This window comes from Gobio gobio, assembly GCF_949357685.1.
Source record: "Gobio gobio genome assembly, chromosome: 7".
Classification (NCBI taxonomy): domain Eukaryota; kingdom Metazoa; phylum Chordata; class Actinopteri; order Cypriniformes; family Gobionidae; genus Gobio; species Gobio gobio.
In genome coordinates, this window is record NC_137103.1 from 23,632,186 (window position 1) to 23,652,233 (window position 20,048).

Consider the following 20,048-nt stretch of genomic DNA (forward strand, 5'->3'; position numbering starts at 1 on the left):
AGCCTTTGTTTGCGATTCCAGAGGTCAAAGGTCTCCTGTAGTTGTTCAGCAGGTTTGCACTGCAGGAGGGAGGGATTTTAGCCCACTCCTCCACACAGATCTTCTCTAGATCAGTCAGGTTTCTGGCCTGTCGCTGAGAAACACGGAGTTTGAGCTCCTCCAAAGATTCTCTATTGGGTTTAGGTCTGGAGACTGGCTAGGCCACGCCAGAACCTTGATATGCTTCTTACAGAGCCACTCCTTGGTTATCCTGGCTGTGTGCTTCGGGTCATTGTCATGTTGGAAGACCCAGCCTCGACCCATCTTCAATGCTCTAACTGAGGGAAGGAGGTTGTTCCCCAAAATCTGGCAACACATGGCCCCGGTCATCCTCTCCTTAATACAGTGCAGTTGCCCTGTCCCATGTGCAGAAAAACACCCCCAAAGCATGATGCTACCACCCCCATGCTTGACAGTAGGGATGGTGTTCTTGGGATGGTACTCATCATTCTTCTTACTCCAAACACGTTTAGTGGAATTATGACCAAAAGGTTCTATTTTGGTCTCCTCTGACCACATGACTTTCTCCCATGACTCCTCTGGATCATCCAAATGGTCATTGGCAAACTTAAGACGGGCCTGGACATGTGCTGGTTTAAGCAGGGGAACCTTCTGTGCCATGCATGATTTCAAACCATGACGTCTTAGTGTATTACCAACAGTAACCTTGGAAACGGTAGTCCCAGCTCTTTTCAGGTCATTGACCAGCTCCTCCCGTGTAGTTCTGGGCTGATTTCTCACCTTTCTTAAGATCATTGAGACCCCACGAGGTGAGATCTTGCATGGAGCCCCAGTCCGAGGGAGATTGACAGTCATGTTTAGCTTCTTCCATTTGCTAATGATTGCTCCAACAGTGGACCTTTTTTCACCAAGCTGCTTGGTAATTTCCCCGGAGCCCTTTCCAGCCTTGTGGAGGTGTAAAATTTTGTCTCTAGTGTCTTTGGACAGCTCTTTGGTCTTGGCCATGTTAGTAGTTGGATTCTTACTGATTGTATGGGGTGGACAGGTGTCTTTATGCAGCTAACGACCTCAAACAGGTGCATCTAATTTAGGATAATAAATGGAGTGGAGGTGGACATTTTAAAGGCAGACTAACAGGTCTTTGAGGGGCAGAATTCTAGTTGATAGACAGGTGTTCAAATACTTATTTGCGGCTGTATCATACAAATAAATAATTAAAAAATCATATTGTGATTTCTGGATTTTTTTTTTTTAGATTATGTCTCTCACAGTGGACATGCACCTACGATGACAATTTCAGACCCCTCCATGATTTCTAAGTGGGAGAACTTGCAAAATAGCAGGGTGTTCAAATACTTATTTTCCTCACTGTATGCATGTGGTAAAATACTTTTGATCAAATATAATAATTAATATAAATTACTGGATAACTTCAGAACCAAAGTGTTAAACACAACCCCATCACAATCTCACAACCCCGTTATTATCGAAGAAGTAACGGGGTTGAGTGTAACAGGGTTGTGATTTTTTTGCTCAAAATTGCCACTGCTCTACATGTAGTGAATATCAGGAGAGCACATGGCATGCATGATATTAAGAAATCATGTATATTGTTAAAATAACAAAGTTCATTTTCACAAGTAATAGTTTTCCATCTTTATTTGATGTAACGGGGTTGAGTCGTTAAGCTTGACAACCACAATATCACAATATAAATAAGTTATAATTATAAGAGAAGGTGGTAATTTACCTGTGTCTGCACACAGTGTTGTTCAGAAGACTTCTATGATGTCACTTCCAGTTGTTGATGTCACGTAAGGATCAATTCATTATTTTTATGGGGGGAGAATGATGTGTGTAACGGGGTTGAGGGGTTACTGAGGTACGGAACTAAATAATGTAATTTTAATGAATAATCATATATTTGCTTAGAAAAAAAACCTTACCAGCTAAAAAGCTAAGATAGATATTTATGGCACTGGCAAAATGTATGGACTTTTTTCTAATATATCCCAATATACCCCATATCCCAAGTACACTTTCATAGAAGGCCATGAGGGACGTGACAAAATAGGTGGTGTCAACTGAAAAAACAAGATAATTTCTAATATAAAGATAAAATTTATGTCATGTTTTTTAAATTTTATTAAAGGAGACATTTCAATTTATACAAAAAGCTTTTAAAAATAGATTTTGGTGACCCAATAGATAAAATACACTTAAAAAGGTCAGAGGGACTCAAATTCTACTGGTTTCGTGGAATGACTCAAAACCTTTCATGTAGTTGCGATGTTATATTGTCATGTTTATCAAAATAAAACCGATAAAAAATGTAGATCCCACTTCATTGATAGTGTAGACTTATATGTTGAATTTTATTCTTGTACAAACACATGCTGTATTAAGCAGTGCATAAAGTATTACATGACAATAATGTCTCTGAAACATCCGCGTATTGCCAAATATTGCATTAATTTATCACTTCAGCTGTGATAAAGTATGCAAACACAGCGCGAGCGTCACTACGGGACACAGAAAGTGTCCGACTTCACGTCTCCCTTTGCAGCTCCTCCCCGCCTGTACGCGGCTACTCTCGCCGATCGGTTGCATCCGGCTGCAGCCGAAGTCGAACACACCTTATGCCAACATGACACAAGAACACATGACAAGATCACATGAGGGCAAGGGAATCACATGACAACCAGGAAGCATGAACAAAACCCAAACACACCGTGACATTTCATTCCAACTGAGCTGATTCTTAATGGATTACTAGGCTCTCTGTAAACATCACTAATGAAATTGGCATGGCTGTCTAATTACGTTCACTATATTTACAAAATATTGACATTTACATTAACTCCTCTTCTTCTTCGATCTTCGGTGAAGTAAAGGCTCCTTTATTTGTTACAAGCAGCCGTCCTCCCTCCGCGTAAATGAAATTTCTCTGCATGTGATTAAGGGTGAGTAGATGAAATTAATGTCTGAACGTGTCATGGTCCCTGATTTATTATATGCACCCTTCACATTATATATGAAGCATCATATTTAAGCTTCTGATTTGCACCCAGCTAGTCACAGAAGTGAGTGTGAGAAAATGTCTTGATTAATATTACTACAGAAATAAATCAGGATCTCTCACACAGACTTGTACGGATAAATTTGTCCTTCTCAACCCAGAGTGATATTTTATCCTCCTCACAGCAGCCAACTGAACCCAATTACACTCCAGTGACTGGGATGCCAAGATAATACAGCATCCAAATCCAATCGCACTGCCATACACACATGAGATTTGATGCACTCTTAACAGGTTTCCAAAGGAAACAGCCACTAGGGTACACATTGTAAATATATAAAATAGTATTTTTTTTCCATGTTTAAAATGAAGAAAACTGCACTTTTTTTGTTGTTGCTTGTTTTCTTACTGTATGTATGGTCTCCATGGCAACATATAGTTTCTTTGTTCAGGTTACAGGTAAGCTTTTGAAAGGCCTTTTCAGTTCTCTTTCGTTGCTTTCAGGAGGGAGAATACATTTATTCAGAGTTGGCATCTGACAAGGTGTGTATTTTACTTCTCAGTTGGAACTACTCATTAGATTTGAAAAAATGTGTCAAGAAAAAAGAAAGCAAGATGTTATTGGTTGCTTTTCATGACATGAATACAGATCTTTCTTGTCCAGTGGTCTGTTTTTGGCCAGAACATGCTGCAAACTGGACCAATACGCAATTGACGTGAGCAACTACTACGTTAAAGGGTTAGCTCACCCAAAAATGAAAATAATGAAAATAAACACCCGTAAGACCTCCGTTCATCTTCGGAACACAAATTAAGATATTTTTGTTGAAATCTGAAGGCTCAGTGAGGCCTGCATAGAGACCAAAGCAATTAACACTCTCAAGATCCATGTATTACAGAAGCCCTGAACCGCAAAGTAAAAAAAAAAAAATATCTAGAATATCGAGATTAAAGTCTAAATATTTTGAGAATAAAGTCTAAATATTTTGTGAATAAAGGCCTGTTCACACCGGGACGATTTTCGCGCGCGTTTATCGCCGACGTTTAACGCCTCGTGACTAAACAATGGCACCAATGTGAGTGTGCACACCGACGCGTAAAACGCCAGGCGTAAAAGCGTCATTTAAAAAAAAACGCCTCGGGTTCGTTTTTTTTTTTTTTACGCGGCGCGTTAAAAACTGTCCGACCAATAAGATCCGCACTTTTGTTCACGTGCCTGGAGCTGCTGAAGTGACAGTAAAACACGACTTGGTGGCGCTCAAGCACAAAATCGGTCTTGCCGAGCACACATTGATACGATGAAGAAGTAGTAAGTAGACAAAGAAGAAATGGGCTGCTAATGCTGCTTGCCAGTTAGCAAAAAGTGTGTGAATGGTTTTGGCCATAGACATAATATATATGTGGTTTTGGCAAGCACGTAAATACTGTCTCTTCTTTTTCTGTGTGACAAGCGAGTGTTAGAAGCTTAAAGTGCCGCAGCACCACCTTGTGTACCGGGAGCGCTATCTACTGAATGTGCACGTTCACTTGGCGCATCGCCAGTGAAAATCGCTTGGGTGTGAACACTCAAGACGCACCGGAAAAACGTCACGAAAAACGCTGGCGATAAGCGCATGCGATATTCGTCCCGGTGTGTACAGGCCTTAAAGTCGAAATATTTCGAGAATAAAGTCGAACATTTTAAGATTAAAGTCATCCATCAGGTAGATTGCCCTTAACGTACAGTAAATATCACTAAACAAGAGATAAAATTGAAATATAAAACGTAGTGTTCAGGTTATCTTAACGTTCATGAAATAGATAGGCCTAGAAGTTTTCAAACTTTTATCTTTTATCCCTTTTATCACTATAGTCTTATACATTAATATCTGCTTCTGAGAGCAAAATCTAATTAAAAATCCCTGCACTTTTTTTGGATTGTGTTCACGTAAATATTTCTGTGGATAAATCTAGATTTAAATTCAGAGAGACCAACGCGTGACCTGACGGATTTGGATTATTCCTATCCAAAATGAGATGATCATGTGAGCCTTATGTATAGTGTAACTCCGAGGGTTGAAGCAGCAGGGTGCGCTCACACACAATGCCAAAAACGGACTCGTAGAAGCAATGATTTATGACGTTCCAGTAGGCAAAATGGAAAAAAATCATCCAGCTAAGTTCAATAAAAAGCAGAAACCTTTTGACTGATGAAACATGAGGACAATTAACACATGATGTGATCATATATATTTTATGTGTGTTTTTCAAGCCATCTTGGGGTATTTCCATATTTTTATGAATAATGCAATGTTAATTACCTTATCCTTTATTACAGTATAGAAACCATTATTCTGTGATAATTGTTTTAATTGTATAAAATCCATGATGAAATCTGGATGTCTTAATGTATTATAATTAATAATATAATTTGTACTGCTTTTTATTGAATTTAGCTGGATGATTTTTTCAATTTACAGGAACATCATAAATGATATTCATAATCATAAAGCAGATATTAATGTATAAGAAAAGGGTTTACTTAATTATATTCACAATCACAGCAGTTTTGGCCTAAACCAATCATTCTTCTTGAGCAGGCGCTCGCAGTTTGAAAACTCCTGTCCTATCTGTTCATGAACATGAACATTAAGATCACCTGAACACTACGTTTTATATTTCAATTTTATCTCTTGTTTAGTGATATTTACTGTACGTTAAGGGCAATTAGGCTACCTGATGGATGATGAAAGTGTTCAGCCCCCTGTTCAAATACAATATTTCGACTTTATTCTCGAAATATTTTGACTTCTGTTCAAATACATTAGCGGCTGCAGCGCTGTAGTGTGTGTGTTACGTCAATGAGGCTGCATTTGTAATTTAGCTGAATAGACTCGCTGATTCTTTCCACTCCGAAGCTTCGTGAAGCAGTGTTTTGAAATCGGTTATCACTATATAAGTTGTTATTTAGTTTTTTTTTGGCGCACCAAAAATATGATCGTCGCTTTATAATATTAATATTGAACCACTGTACTCACATGAACTGATTTAAATATGTGTTTAGTACATTAATTGATCTTGAGAGTGTAAAATTGATTTTGTCTCAATGGAGGCCTCACTGAGCCTTCAGATTTCAACACAAATATCTTCATTTGTGTTCTGAAGATGAACGGAGGTCTTACGGGTGTGGAACCGCATGCGGGTGAGGAATAAATGACATTATTTTAATTTTTGGGTGAACTAACCCTTTAAATATGCAGATGTAAATTACTTCAGTGTTTGAGATTATATAACATACAATCACACTCCTGGCAAGTTTCCTGGATGCTTTGATTTTTCTGTCTCTATAGGTTTCTTCTATAGCTCATGATTCTAAAAAAAAACATGGATTTAAATGAATGGTTAACAAAGTTGGATAACCAATTTTCTGTTCCAGCAACCAATTAAACAGTCTACTTCCTCTGAACTAGCACTTCAGTAGGTTTGTCTGAGTGTGGATAATTCAGTGTGCATCCACAGAATTGGCAGCATCTTCAAACATTTTGAGATCCTGTCAGAGGCTTTACAAATTCACTAACAGAAATGAAGTTATTGCCTCTAATCCCAGGCCGTTTTTTTGACACACAGCACAGTTTACCTGTTTGACAGCATAGATCAGTCTTCCATAGCAGTAGACCATGATGACCACTGGTAAGCCCAAGCAGAATATAAACAGGCAGATGATGTAGGCATGAGACTGGGCCGTACGCTGGGTCCATGATACAGAGCAGCTGGTTCCCGCCCCCTCCAGCCCATAACTACTCCAGCCCAGAAGAGGGGGCACTGTCCAGATCAAGGAGTAGAGCCAGGAACCCCCTACTGCCAGGAGAGGTTTGCGATAGTCTGGACCACGTTTATGGTACGTCGTCAATGTGCTGTATCGGTCGTAAGAAAGAACCACCAAGGATATCAGAGACACGATACCTGAGAGAGAAAGAGGATAAATGGTAAAGGCCATGGTAACCAAGGACGTTAACAATAATGATAAATAAAGAAATGTCCTCTCTTTCAGCAGCTTTTCTTCCAAGCAAATGTCTTAACGTGTAAATATTTGAATGAACTAGTGCTGGGGAACTGTGTGTACTGTGTATAATTATGTATGTATAAATACACACACATGCATGTATATATTTAAGAAATATTTGCATGTTTATACTGTATATATTATTTATCTTATATATAAATAAATAAAAAATTCTTAAATATATACATTCATGTGTGTGTATTATATATATATATACATACATAATTATACACAGTACACACACATATATTATGTAAACACAAACTTTTATTTTGAATGTGATTAATCACGATTGATTTCCCCCCAGCACTAGTATGAACATAAAAAGATTAAATAACTGAGACATAAACTGAACAAATTTCACAGCAACCCGTGAGTCCCTGAACAAAGGCGGTTCAATATCAAAAGGTAACAGTCATTAACTGATGTGGCCACATGCTTTAAGGACTACAGAGCATCTCATCCTCATGGACTGCTTTGGGGTAAAAATAACTTTACCTTTGCAGCGTTATGCTGTTAATGAACATTTTGACGGCGTCCACACTGCTGAGAGCGCCATTTAGATTAATAGCTGCGCACATAATAACTCTTTCCCCGCCAGACACAGAATTTTCTGTGTTTTCACTGTTATACGCTAGGGGGGTGCTATTACGCATCTTCTGAATGAGTACAGAATCTCTTGATCAAAACACATGCAAAGAAGACGCAAAAAACAAGCGAACATATGTAAGCAGATGCATATGTAAAATAACATGATCATCAACATTAAACATCATATAAATCAAAACTGCCTAATGTTACTGAATGAAATGTTGACCCAGAATGAGCCATGTATTAGGGGTGTTGATGGACTCGATCTACTCCATCTGTGTTTGATGAATCTGATCTGGATGTAGTCTTTGACAAAAATGTGATTTTCACAGCTTTGTTAAAAATGTTGCTTTTTTTATGAAACTTATCCATATTTAAGTGTTAACCAAAACAATTAATAAAACAGTTTTTTTTTTTAAGAGAGTCTGCTCTTTCTTTTGATATATTGCATATTCAGATATTCCTCAAATTACAACAAATACAACAAAATATTCTATGGGCCATTATATTTTTGTGAAAATGATCAAAAACCCTGGCGGTGACTAGCAATTTTTTTTTTTAAATGCTGGCGGGGAAAGAGTTTATAACAAAAACACACAACAAATATGACAGCGGTGAAAAATGGTAAGAAATCGTATGATCTGTTCAGTTCAATATGGATTGTTACACAGTATGAGTTGCAGTTGGACACGTATTTCCACACCCTTTTGATTGACAGGATGCCATCGGCCCTAATCATTGGCTGTTTTATGTAACGTGTTATGTATGCCATGTTGTTGAATTAATTATCAATTCAACCATCGTTTAAATCATCATTAACTGCTTTGAAATGCAAGCTATATGAAATCATTGTTGCAAAATTTGCAGTTATCATACTGTATGAATAAAAACAATACTACAGCACAACATAAATACATAAACAAAATACAAGGTGATTTCAGGTTACAAGGTATAAATCTTTATTCCGATTTTAGAATGCGCACTTTGACATTTGTAATACATATACTGTATGTTGAAGTGTCTAGTCCGTCAGCTAATATGATGTTTACTACTCTAATGAATATGAACATGACTTTTTAATAAGCAGGAGAAATTCCAGACTTTAAACAAGTAACCATTTACATGCTTAGGACATTTGTGTTGTACAGTGAGACTTGAGATATAAAAACAGTGTCTCTTTAGGCAATGTTTTCTCAGTAAAATCAAATAATTTCCTATTAATTCAATAGAACGCGTGATCTTACTAATACCAATACCAATATGGCGGCCCTGTTACATGCACGATTCACTTTTTGAATGATCATGAGCAATCCAGTTCCCTATATAAATCAGTGGGTCAAACTCTCTCAAAAAAAAAAAAACTCACACACTTAGAAAATGGAACTTTATGCCCTTTCACCCTGCAGATATTGATCCTATCTCTCCTTAATAAGAATCAGTTCAATCTTATCTGTAATGAAAAAGTAATGAGCAAGACAGCACAGTATGAAGCTCTCCAGTCCACATTACAAACCTCTCGATAAGCACTCAACTGATGGACACAGGGATAAGTCCTTTGGAAAATGAAAAATTGTATGCACAGGTTTGCACAAATGGCCTCTCATTATCACAATGATTTAATGGCCACGAAAGCCATGAAATGTTAGAGACGCTGAACTAATGAGTGTAGGTCCCTCATAATCAGCAGAACGTGAGACGACTTAATGGGTTGTTCTGCAACCTGTACTCAAGACGTTTAAGCCAATATTAAGACACAAAATGTTTAATTTACATTTATTCATTTAGCACTAACTTACAAATGAGGACTATAATGAGCAATTTATCATATGTTCACATAACATTACTGTATTTTTGAAGAATGTCCACCATCAGCCAAAAATCTCTGTCAAAATATTATGAAGAATATTAAAGGGTTAGTTCACCCAAAAATGAAAATTATGTAATTAATTACTCATCCTCATGTCGTTCGACACCCGTAAGACCTCCGTTCATATTCGGAACACAAATGAAGATATTTTAGTTGAAAGCTGTTGGCTGAGAAAGGCTTCAGATAGGCCTCCATTGGCATTCAGTACATTTACACTCCCAAGACGCATAAAAGGCAATTAAAACGTCGTTACAAAGTCCATCTCACCACAGTGACTCTACAATAATTTTACGATGCGACGACAATAGTTTTTGTGCGCAAAAAAAAATCTAAATAACACCTTTATCCAACTTTTTCTTGTCTTCTGTGTGTGCCTCCACGACGCATGCGCGAGAATATTACGCAGATCCGGCGTTCGGAGACATGACCCAGAAGCGATTTGTTTACGAGCAGAGGAAGACGCGCGTATCTAAGCTGTTGAATTCTACATTGATCGTGCTTTAGGTCTCGGCGTAGTTCTCAAAATCGGTCTAAAGTGTGCATTTCATGGATTCCCGAACGCTGGCGCTACGTCATATTCTCGCACATGCGTCGTGGAGGCACACACGGAAGACAATAACAAGTTGGATAAAGGTGTTATTTAGATTTTTTTTGCGCACAAAAACTATTGTCGTCGCATCGTAAAATTATTGTAGAGCCACTGTGGTGAGATGGACTTTGTAACGACGTTTTAAGTGCCTTTTATGGGTCTTGGGAGTGTAAATGTACTGAATGCCAATGGAGGCCTGTGTGAAGCCTTTCTCAGCCATCAGCTTTCAACTAAAATATCTTCATTTGTGTTCCGAATATGAACGGAGGTCTTACGGGTGTCGAACGACATGAGGGTGAGTAATTAATGACAGAATTTTCATTTTTGGGTGAACTAACCCTTTAAGTTGGGAGATCTGTTCGATTTATATGAGGATGAAGGGTGAGAAGATTAAGGCAAGAAGGCAAAAAAGAAAGATAACAGGAGGTAGAACGTAAAGTAGAAATGAATAAGGAGAGAGAAACAGAGGATTAGATATAGAGTGAGAGAGAAAATAGAGTAGAGGAAGAACACGTAGGAACACGGCCAGGTTTGGCTTCCTCACAGACGCTGTATTCTCCTGCTGCAGAGCCCTGCTGTGAACTGAGGCTGCATGAGATACTGCTCAGCAAACAAGTTTCAACACTACTAACGCAACTCATCCAGGCCTCATCCCTTTTTTTACTTAGGCGGGAATTATTTAAATGATGACTATTTTGACGTGTAAGTCCCGGAAGAAAACTAAAGACAATCAATCCATTTCAGGGCGTTCAGAAACAGTGCTTACTTATATAGAGAATAGTTCCCTTTGGAGTGGACTTGGTGCTTTGTAACTTTGCAGACCTTTCTCAAGCTCAAACAGCAACATCACACACTAAAGAACGTTGAAAATGTAAAATAGCATAACAGATCCTCTTTAACATTTCACCAACAGTGACTAGATGTTCCATCATTTGTGACACAACACTTCCCTGCCATTGTTTCCCGGCAATCTGTGCTTTCACTGTTATATGCCTGGGCTCGTCTGCATTTATCTGAAATAGTACAGAACTTCCGAATAAAATAAAATAAAAACTGCAAAGAAGATCTGCACGTGGATAGAAGTTGTTTGCACACAAGTTAACTTGATCACCAAACATTCATCAGATCAAATTGTTACTGAGAAAAAGTTGGCACCCACAAAGATATATATTTTTTATGAATAAATTGGTATCTGAATGTAACACTTCTGCTAATTTCCAATAAGCAGGAATATGTAAGTAAAGTGTAAGAAACCTGTTGCTTTGGGAGGTGTCTCATTATTATTAATATTTTTTTCATTATACAATTGAAGTTATTATATATTTCAAATGAAATGCTCAGCTTTTTGTTCAACATTTAGATTTTTGATGGAACTTAGCAATAAGCTGTTCATGGTTTGTTTATGTCAGCTCACAGTGCATTAACTAATGTTAACAAGATTTTAATAATGCATTAGTAAATGTTGAAATTAACATTAACAAAGATAAATAAATGCTTTATCAGTGCAGTTCATTATTAGTTCATGTTGTAGTTAACTAATGTTAACTAATGAACCTTATTGTAAAGTGTTACCATTAAAATACATTTTAATTGTGTTTTTTGTTTGTTTGTTTGTTTGTTTGTTTGAAGGCTCTATTCCCAGCATGCAATTTTGTGTTTAAAAGATGTCTAATAGCTAGCCAAACACAGCCCTGACATCTAGGCTAAAACAAGGCTAATTTCGGGCTGTCATTGGAAGTCTAACCTCGAGAATAGAATAGTCATCTAGAACATGAATCACTGTTGACTTTGCTTACACGGTGGAATATCATACATCTCGCAGGTTATTTTGGCAAAAACGACATGTAACCAAATTCAAGGTTATATTGGCTAGAAGTTGGTTACTCATAGCCGGACTATATCGTGTCCAACCAAAACGGTCAAATGACTTGCTTGCTGGGTTCATTCTTTTATATATTTCCTGTTTACATTCATAAAAATAAAAATTCATGGGGTCATAAAAGATTTGTGAAAATGTGAAGAAGAAAAAAATGTTGGTGAAGGCTGGCAACTTAAAAACAAATAAAAAATACTAGCAGGAAAAAAGTTAAATATTCCATAAGGAACTCCAAAAGCACCATTCAGGTATCATAAAAGCGGTTCATACAACTTGTGCACTATATTCCAGGTCTTGAATATCTTGCCCGGTTATCATGCTAAGACCAGTGATGTTTATGCGTTAAGCTTAAACTTAAACAAAACTGTGTGATAAATGTATATGATTAATGATTATTCTGGTGCTGTAAGTTCACCCCATAAACTAAAATGTAAGTGTCTTTCTGTATTGTTTTTATTATGTTTTGATTTTAAGTATAATTAATGTATAAATGTATTTTTGTTTGTATGTTTTTACACATTGAAGGATGAATCAAAACTAGTTTCTGTTGTAATCAATATCAAGTTGCAATTAACCTGGAATATTCCTTTAACAAAACAACTATATATTACATCAGTATTCTTCTTTATCCTTTCATGCCGTATTTAAATTGTTCTACACGTCGTTTACTGTGATAAGAGTTAATTACCAGTTAATTATTATTAGTGAGAGGCATTATCAGCACACAACGAACAGACCCGTCGTGTGTTATATGGATATATAATAGAAATTCTGTAATCATATTAAAAGTTAACACTAACCTTTGGACATTCAATGTAATGCATATTAATTAAAAATTGAAAAATGACAATTTAAACACAGGCAGTTCTGTATGGAACAATATTTGTTCAGTTTGTTATGTTGTGTAATATTAAGAGGTGAGATAGTGAACAAAGAGAAATAACCAGACAAAGAAATTAGCAACATACTCTCACTTAACCAGAACTTTACCTGTTTGGGCTCTATAGAGTGCCGCAGTCCTAAAACACAGAAACGAGTTTCAATTCTGAACTTCCATTATCATCCTCGCAAAGTCAATGAGTTTTTTTGTTAAATGCCTGAAATAAGGTCTGTGGTGTACACAGGCTCAAGATATTTTCATGTTTTATTCTACAACATAAAATACATCAGTAATACCCTACTCATTATTTGTTAAGCTTTTACATGTCTCAAAAAAGGTGGTTGCTAACAGACTGCAGAGGTTGTCAGGACATTAAACGTCATCAGCCAAACAGGTAAACTCATTGTTCACGCTCTTTCCAAATTCCCTTGTCAGTGAGTTCATTATAGATGTTAGAGGACACACAACTAATAAACTAAAATCACTAAAATCTAAAATCAAAGGCTCAGCCAAGCTTGGAAATACACTATGTGCCTCAAACAAAACGCTTGAATGGCTTTATGCCTTGAACTTCACAAACTTTTTTAAATCCGGATTTTAGAATTGCTTCTCTGAAGTGCTCCTTGTCCCAGAACTTGTAAACACGGCTGTTAAAGATCGCCACACATTAGACCCCCCAAAAAACGTGTACAAGTAGCCAATAAGACTTAGATTTTTGCCTTTACATCAAATATGATGCCATATGAATCAAATGGTCTGTGGTCATAAAGTCTGAGGATGATACTACGAGCAACACTTCTTTTCTCAAAAAGTGAAGTATGACATTAGCAAGGGGTGGGCAAAAAAAGCAATTTGTTAACTGGCATACATTTTCGAGTATCTCTTATCGCTTATGCAAGCAGCAGAGTCACCATATTGTGAATGTGAGTCGTCCTGTCTTCGTGACCTACATGCCAAAACAACAACGCAGTGCGAAGAGTCAGGTTCACAAACAAATGATGCATTTGAGCGGGTCCTTTTAATAAATCTCTTTCTCTCTTGTTACTGGTGTAAATCAGTCAGTCTGGCGAAACTGTCTACCGCTACTATCTGCAATGTCTCTCTCAAAGAGAAAAGTTTTGTGAAATTTAAATCAGTTTGATTACTGAATGGTTGTGACCCTACAATCTTGTCGTCATGTGTTTCTATGTGAGTCTGTACTGCCACTGACAAACATTTAGCAAGAAGCGATCACACAGGGAGGGATTGACCTTGGGAATATGTGGACAACCTGCATTTATATTACACTATATCAGCTATGAAACTCAATTCAAACATGAAACTGAGGAAACTGCATGGTGGAAAGGCTTCAGACTAAAAAGAAACACTCATCACACTCAACTAAAAAGTTTCATTTTTCATTTGAAATGTTCTCGGTGGGGAGCACCACACAAAATGAAATCTCATTGGAGTGAAGTACCGTTCCTCGTGAATATTAAACACTGTGGAGGAGAGGCGAGGAAGTATAGAGTCAAATATAACATGCTAAGTCCTTCAAGTTCCACAAAGAAAACCACAAAATGCATGCCGTCTGAAGTAGCATTACACAAGTCTTCAGTAGGTTAGGACACAGTGTTAGTCTATACCTCTGATGCTGCAGGCTATAGTAAACCATAGCTGTGACTTATCTTTATAGGGCTGCAGGAATTATGTACCATAATTTCATGCTGTCTGGGGTTGGATGTTATTAATCATCACCACCACAGTGTGAAAGGTTTTTACTTGAAATCAGGGCTATTCAATTCCGTTGCTGGCGAGCCACGACCTGGAGAGTCTAATTAAACACATCAGAATCAGCTCATTGAAAGGTGTGTTTGAATTGATCTGTGACTGGATTCAAATGATCGGCGAGATTTGCCCCTTGCTGTTTCGAGAAGATTTGAGTCCGACACTTTCTGCTTCTCAGTGAAGCTTGTGCAGTGTTTGCATACTTTGTCACAGGTGAAGTGGATTATATACAATATTTTTTTAATACACAGACACTTTTCATTCAATGCTTTATTTACTACTTACTACAGCACCTAAATGTACAATAATAAAGTACGACATTAAGCCTATAGCCTATATACTATTTAAATACCAATAAAGTGTCGATATTTTATACTTGCTGATGATCAAACGGGGAAAATTGCCTAAAATATTGCTTTTGTCTGCCCATCTTTTGTTGTGGATATAATTGGTCATTCCTCAACGACCAGTATATAATGGGATGATCAATATAATTGTAGCTCTGTCTGTTTTCTTATGATGAAATTGGAAACATTTGACACAGCAACAAATTCTTAACTGAACTGTAATGGAAGCAATAAACACAGAGCTGCAGGAGCAAATAATCAATAACTGTGGCTTGAATGGATGGTTTCTGCAGATTTTAACAGTGGTGTATGAAGAAAGCACATAATTATAGTTGTCTTTTAATAAATAAATAAATAAACACGTACATTTAGCTAAAATATAAGCAGGTGTGCATTAGCACCTCCGTGATTACATTCACCTTCAATAATTCAGCGCACTTTATCTATGTCTTGTGTTTATCTATGTCTAAATCTATGTATCTATGTCTATGCCTCTTTATCTTGTGTTATTCTTTCTAACGTGTCAGGGGAATGTCCTTAAACACTACTCACAGAAATATCATACCTTCTGTTCTCTTTTTTTTAAAGAATGCCAAAAGATGCGCTTGAGGGGGGATGGTGGTTTTACAGAGGCAATGCTTTTTGTCTTTTTTTTTCAACAAGGGGAATGCCATCCCCCTGCATCCCCACTCAAATCGAGCCCTGGTTAAGTACAGTAGGAAACTAAAAAGGAAGAGTAAAATAATACTGAAAACAACCCTTAACACACTGCACAGCATTTCTGAATGTTCACGAACACAGTTCAGCATGAGATCAATGATCAGCAGATAAATATTAGGCTTTGAAGTAATGATTATAGTAAAACTAGCTAAATAAAAACATGGTATTTGTAAGAAAAATTGCTCATTATATTTGGGATGGAGTAGCATGTTAAAAAAAAACACATGGCACATTGCCTTGGGTATGATCCAGCAAATTAAACCTCCCCATTGCTTCAGTCACACACCCTTCTCTCCAAACCTTTCCGTCCAGAGACCTGTCAGCAAACATGGATTTTTTAATTTATTTATGTATTTTGCAGTTTACAGAGACTTGTGCTATGACCGAATCAGATTTCTCAGGACACTTATTTCAGTGAAATATGTCAGTTCATGCATGCATTCAAAAATGCTTTTGGCTGTATGAACAACAAGCAAATTTAGTTGTGCAGGCTGGAGGGAAAACCAATGCATCGTGGGAGCAAATTTTTTCATTACATCTAGTATTGTCAGGGTTGTTGAGGGAAAGGAGGCGAGGACTCAGAGATGCAGAGGATATGGGCTTTTTAATTTTTTTAAAAAAAAACAAGACAAAACAAAAACTACCCCAAGGGGGAAAAACAAGACTTGACTTGACTCGAGCTTGGCTTGACTTGAAGGGAGCAGGGAAACAGGAGGTACATACGACGACGATTCCACACTGGACTGCAAACACAAGGAGATTAAATAGGGAACAAACAAAGGAGGGTAACGAGGGAAGACAGGTGGGGCAAATTAACCAATAATCAGGAAACAAGGTGGGCGGGGTTAGACAATAGACACGAGCACATGGCACAAAGAAACACTTGACAAGACATGTGCTCACACCAAACATGACATGAACATGCAGCTAATGAGAACTCATCAGCTGCATGTTCACACAAAACATGACAACATGACGTAGCACGTAGCCAGTGAAAAACACCAACCACGTGCTACACAACATAAGACAAAACATAACATGAAAGCACACGGCCGATGTAAACATGAACCGTGTGCTACACAGACAGAAGAGCACACGCTCACATGACGAGACAGAGCGACAAAACAAACACGCGTAGCATGAATGTCCGAATCCCAACACAAAACTGAAACCCAAACTAGACCGAAGTGCTGGGATCCGAACGCCACGCCCACACACAAAACACAAGGACAGAAGAGCACGCAGCTTGAGCATGCTCAAAGCTGCGCGCTCACACAAGACAAGACAAACAATACAGGAGTGTCAGGGCTCTGTCACAAAACCATGAATAAACTAGACAGAAGTGACAGAACCCTGACAAGTATCTTTTTCAGTATCACAGTGTTATAGCTGTGCAATTATACATGCCGCTAAAATTGCCTGTCATGAATCTATGCTAAAGACAGGAAGCTGGAATCGCAACAAAAGAATGCAACAATGATCTGTAATTATTGTTTCTTGCCTGTTCTGTTTGTATTCGATCTCTCTCTCTCTCTCTCTCTCTCTCTCTCTCTCTCTCTCTCTCTCTCTCTCTCTCTCTCTCTCTCTCTCTCTCTCTCTCTCTCTCTCTGCCTCATTGTTGCTCTTGTAATTGTTATCAGAACCCATTTTCTTTAGGTCTAACCTCAGTTTCCATTAATCACCAGGGGACAACAACAGTGTGCGTCTGATAATGACTGGAGCACATAATGAAGTCTGTGATACACAGGCTATTCAATATAGAAATCCAGATTGTTTTGCCCCCTAGCATTTTAGACAATAATCCAAGCGGAAAGACACAGACACAAATGGAGCTTTTCTGAAAAATAAATAACTAAAAGTGTATGGTCGGATATACAACCACATTCTAGCAGATCAGAAATTAGGGCTACATGTTCTATCTGAACTTTTCAAATATTGCAAATGAACAATAAGATTAAGATAAATTTCAGATAACTGAATGATTTTAATGCATTCATCTGTAAAGTTTATGGAGATACAAAGAGCCGAAAATAGCCAAGTGCACGTTTGTCCTCTAGTATGGCAAGCTGCTGTGAAGCCAGTGCTTGTCAAATGAGTGGACCAGATTATAGATAGATATTTATTGTCCCTTAACGGAAAATTTGTTTTCACAGACTGTCATACAGCACAAGCGACTGGCCAAAACATATGAACACAAAACAAAACAACAAAAACACAAAAAGGTGAAAGTTCAGCTTTGTAGTCTGTAGGGATGAAACGGTATGGAAATTTAACATCACGATTATAGTGACCCAAATTATCACGGTTATCAATATTATCACGGTTTTGTTCAAATGAGATGAAAGTGTTCAAATAGAACAGATGCACGTACACTTAAAATATTTCAACAAGTTTTATATTTGAAAATCAACAAACAACACATAACTAAAGCAGCTCTATGCTCTTTTTAAAGCTAGATTCTATTCTGTGGGATTTCCTTCCTTAATGGCCGTCGTCAATAGCAACGCATAACGCATAAATAATAATAAAATTTGTCGTAAATATAATCTCTAATATTATCTCTGTAAATATATTCTCAAGCAATATTCTCATCAGTGTTCAGCAATGAGGCATTTCAGTCTAGCATATTTTGTGTAAGAGCCCAAACAGTAGGCCTATCCTAGTGAAATAATGCATATCCATATTTCCATATGATTTGACAGTTTATTTTATTAAATATCAAAATATGTGCATCATATTAGACACCTAAATGATCACTTTACAGTCAGTTTTATGACTGTCATTCTCTTCAAATGCTAGTGAAGTTTTAAACGTGTATAACGTTACCAATGTTGTATGTAACTTTAGAGACGGTCCCTAAATTCACCAACTTTGTGCCAGTCATATCAGATGCGCTGTGGTTCTGCTGTGTTTGTTTAAACCACTTTTGCTGCTGAAATAGAACAAAAACAGTAAACCACTGTATGATGAATTAATCTCTTGCGTACATCGCACGTTTATCTCTGATCTGAGTGCAGATTTCAGAGAGAGCGGCGCGTGCTCTGAACAACACTCCGGCTAATCTGAACGCTTCTGATTATGAGACATCGCATTCATAAACTCAATATAAACACGTGTGAGTGGTTATAATGCGCAACGCGATTATAACAGATGTCTTTTGAGAAGACTATAATAAGTTAAACCGCCAGAGCAGGGCCGGCTCTAGCTCTTTGGTTGCCCTAGGCGAGATTGAGTTTTGCCCCCCCCCCCCCCCCCCCCCCCCCCCTCTAATTGTTAAGTCCACCGGCAACTATAGTTGCCAGTGTATAGTTGTCATTTTCCTTCTGTAAGTATTTTTCTAGATATTATCCATGTTTTATATCTTAATGACACACAAGCAGACAACCAAATAAAGGATTTCAAGAAAAAAAAAATATATTAACTTCCTTCCTGTCACATGAGACTGCCAACTTCCTACCCCTACTTCCAGGGAGCACAACGAAGGCAAACCCTCCCAAAGAAAGGTCATTTTCATGTTACTAATAAGTATTTTTTGTTGACATATATATATCAACATAATCATGAAGGTCTCTAGAATCATCCAAACAAAACACATCTTACAACAGATCTATAGTTTTTAGTATACTTAGTCAAACATAATACATTTGATTATGAATAAAGATTGATCTGTTGAAAGCAGTTATTTTGAGTTAGATGCTAAATGTTCTCCTCTTATTCATATTTGACATTGAAGGGGTGCATACAACATATTTGCCCACCGGCAACTATAGTTGCCACAGATTCAAATACGATTTTCAAGAAAAAATACAAAAACCTGGGGAAAATAAATGCAGAACATGCCATTGGGCACAAATGGGTTAAGTATTTATAAAAACTATATAAACAAAAATGCTCCTATTGTTACTCCAAGACTTAAAAAGCTAATTATGACTTAAATGATACACTCTAATAAATTGCACATACAAAAATGCTACAAAGAAAGTTGGAGGATATTTAACAAATTATGACTCAAACTATGGATGAACAAACAAAAATGCTTTTATAGTCACTCCAACACTTAATCAAGAAAGTTAAGACTTGAAGGATCAACTGCAATAAATTGGTCATACACAAATGCTAGTAAGAATGTTCAAGGATATTTACCAAATATTAACTCCATAAACTGTGCAAAAACTCTCTTAAGCACCTGTAAAGACACTTAAGCAAATTATGACCCATAAACTGGATTAACTATACCCTCTACAAACAAAAGTGCTATTATGGATACACTGTACTTACCACTACAAAATTAAAATATATAAGTTCTTGTAGCTCTATGCCTATCTTAAATAATAAAAGATGAACAGTTGT

The 20,048-nt window shown here is 37.3% G+C and overlaps 1 protein-coding gene across 1 annotated transcript in view; it reads right to left on the reverse strand.

Annotated features, from left to right (window-relative positions):
* The window catches only part of tmtops2b (teleost multiple tissue opsin 2b), an 89,859-nt gene that overhangs the window by 26,626 nt on the left and 43,185 nt on the right, over window positions 1-20,048 (reverse strand). The window contains exon 2 of the mRNA XM_079821029.1: window positions 6,636-6,961. Within this exon, the coding sequence (XP_079677155.1) occupies window positions 6,636-6,961 (326 nt within the window). The remainder of the gene's footprint in view (window positions 1-6,635; window positions 6,962-20,048) is intronic.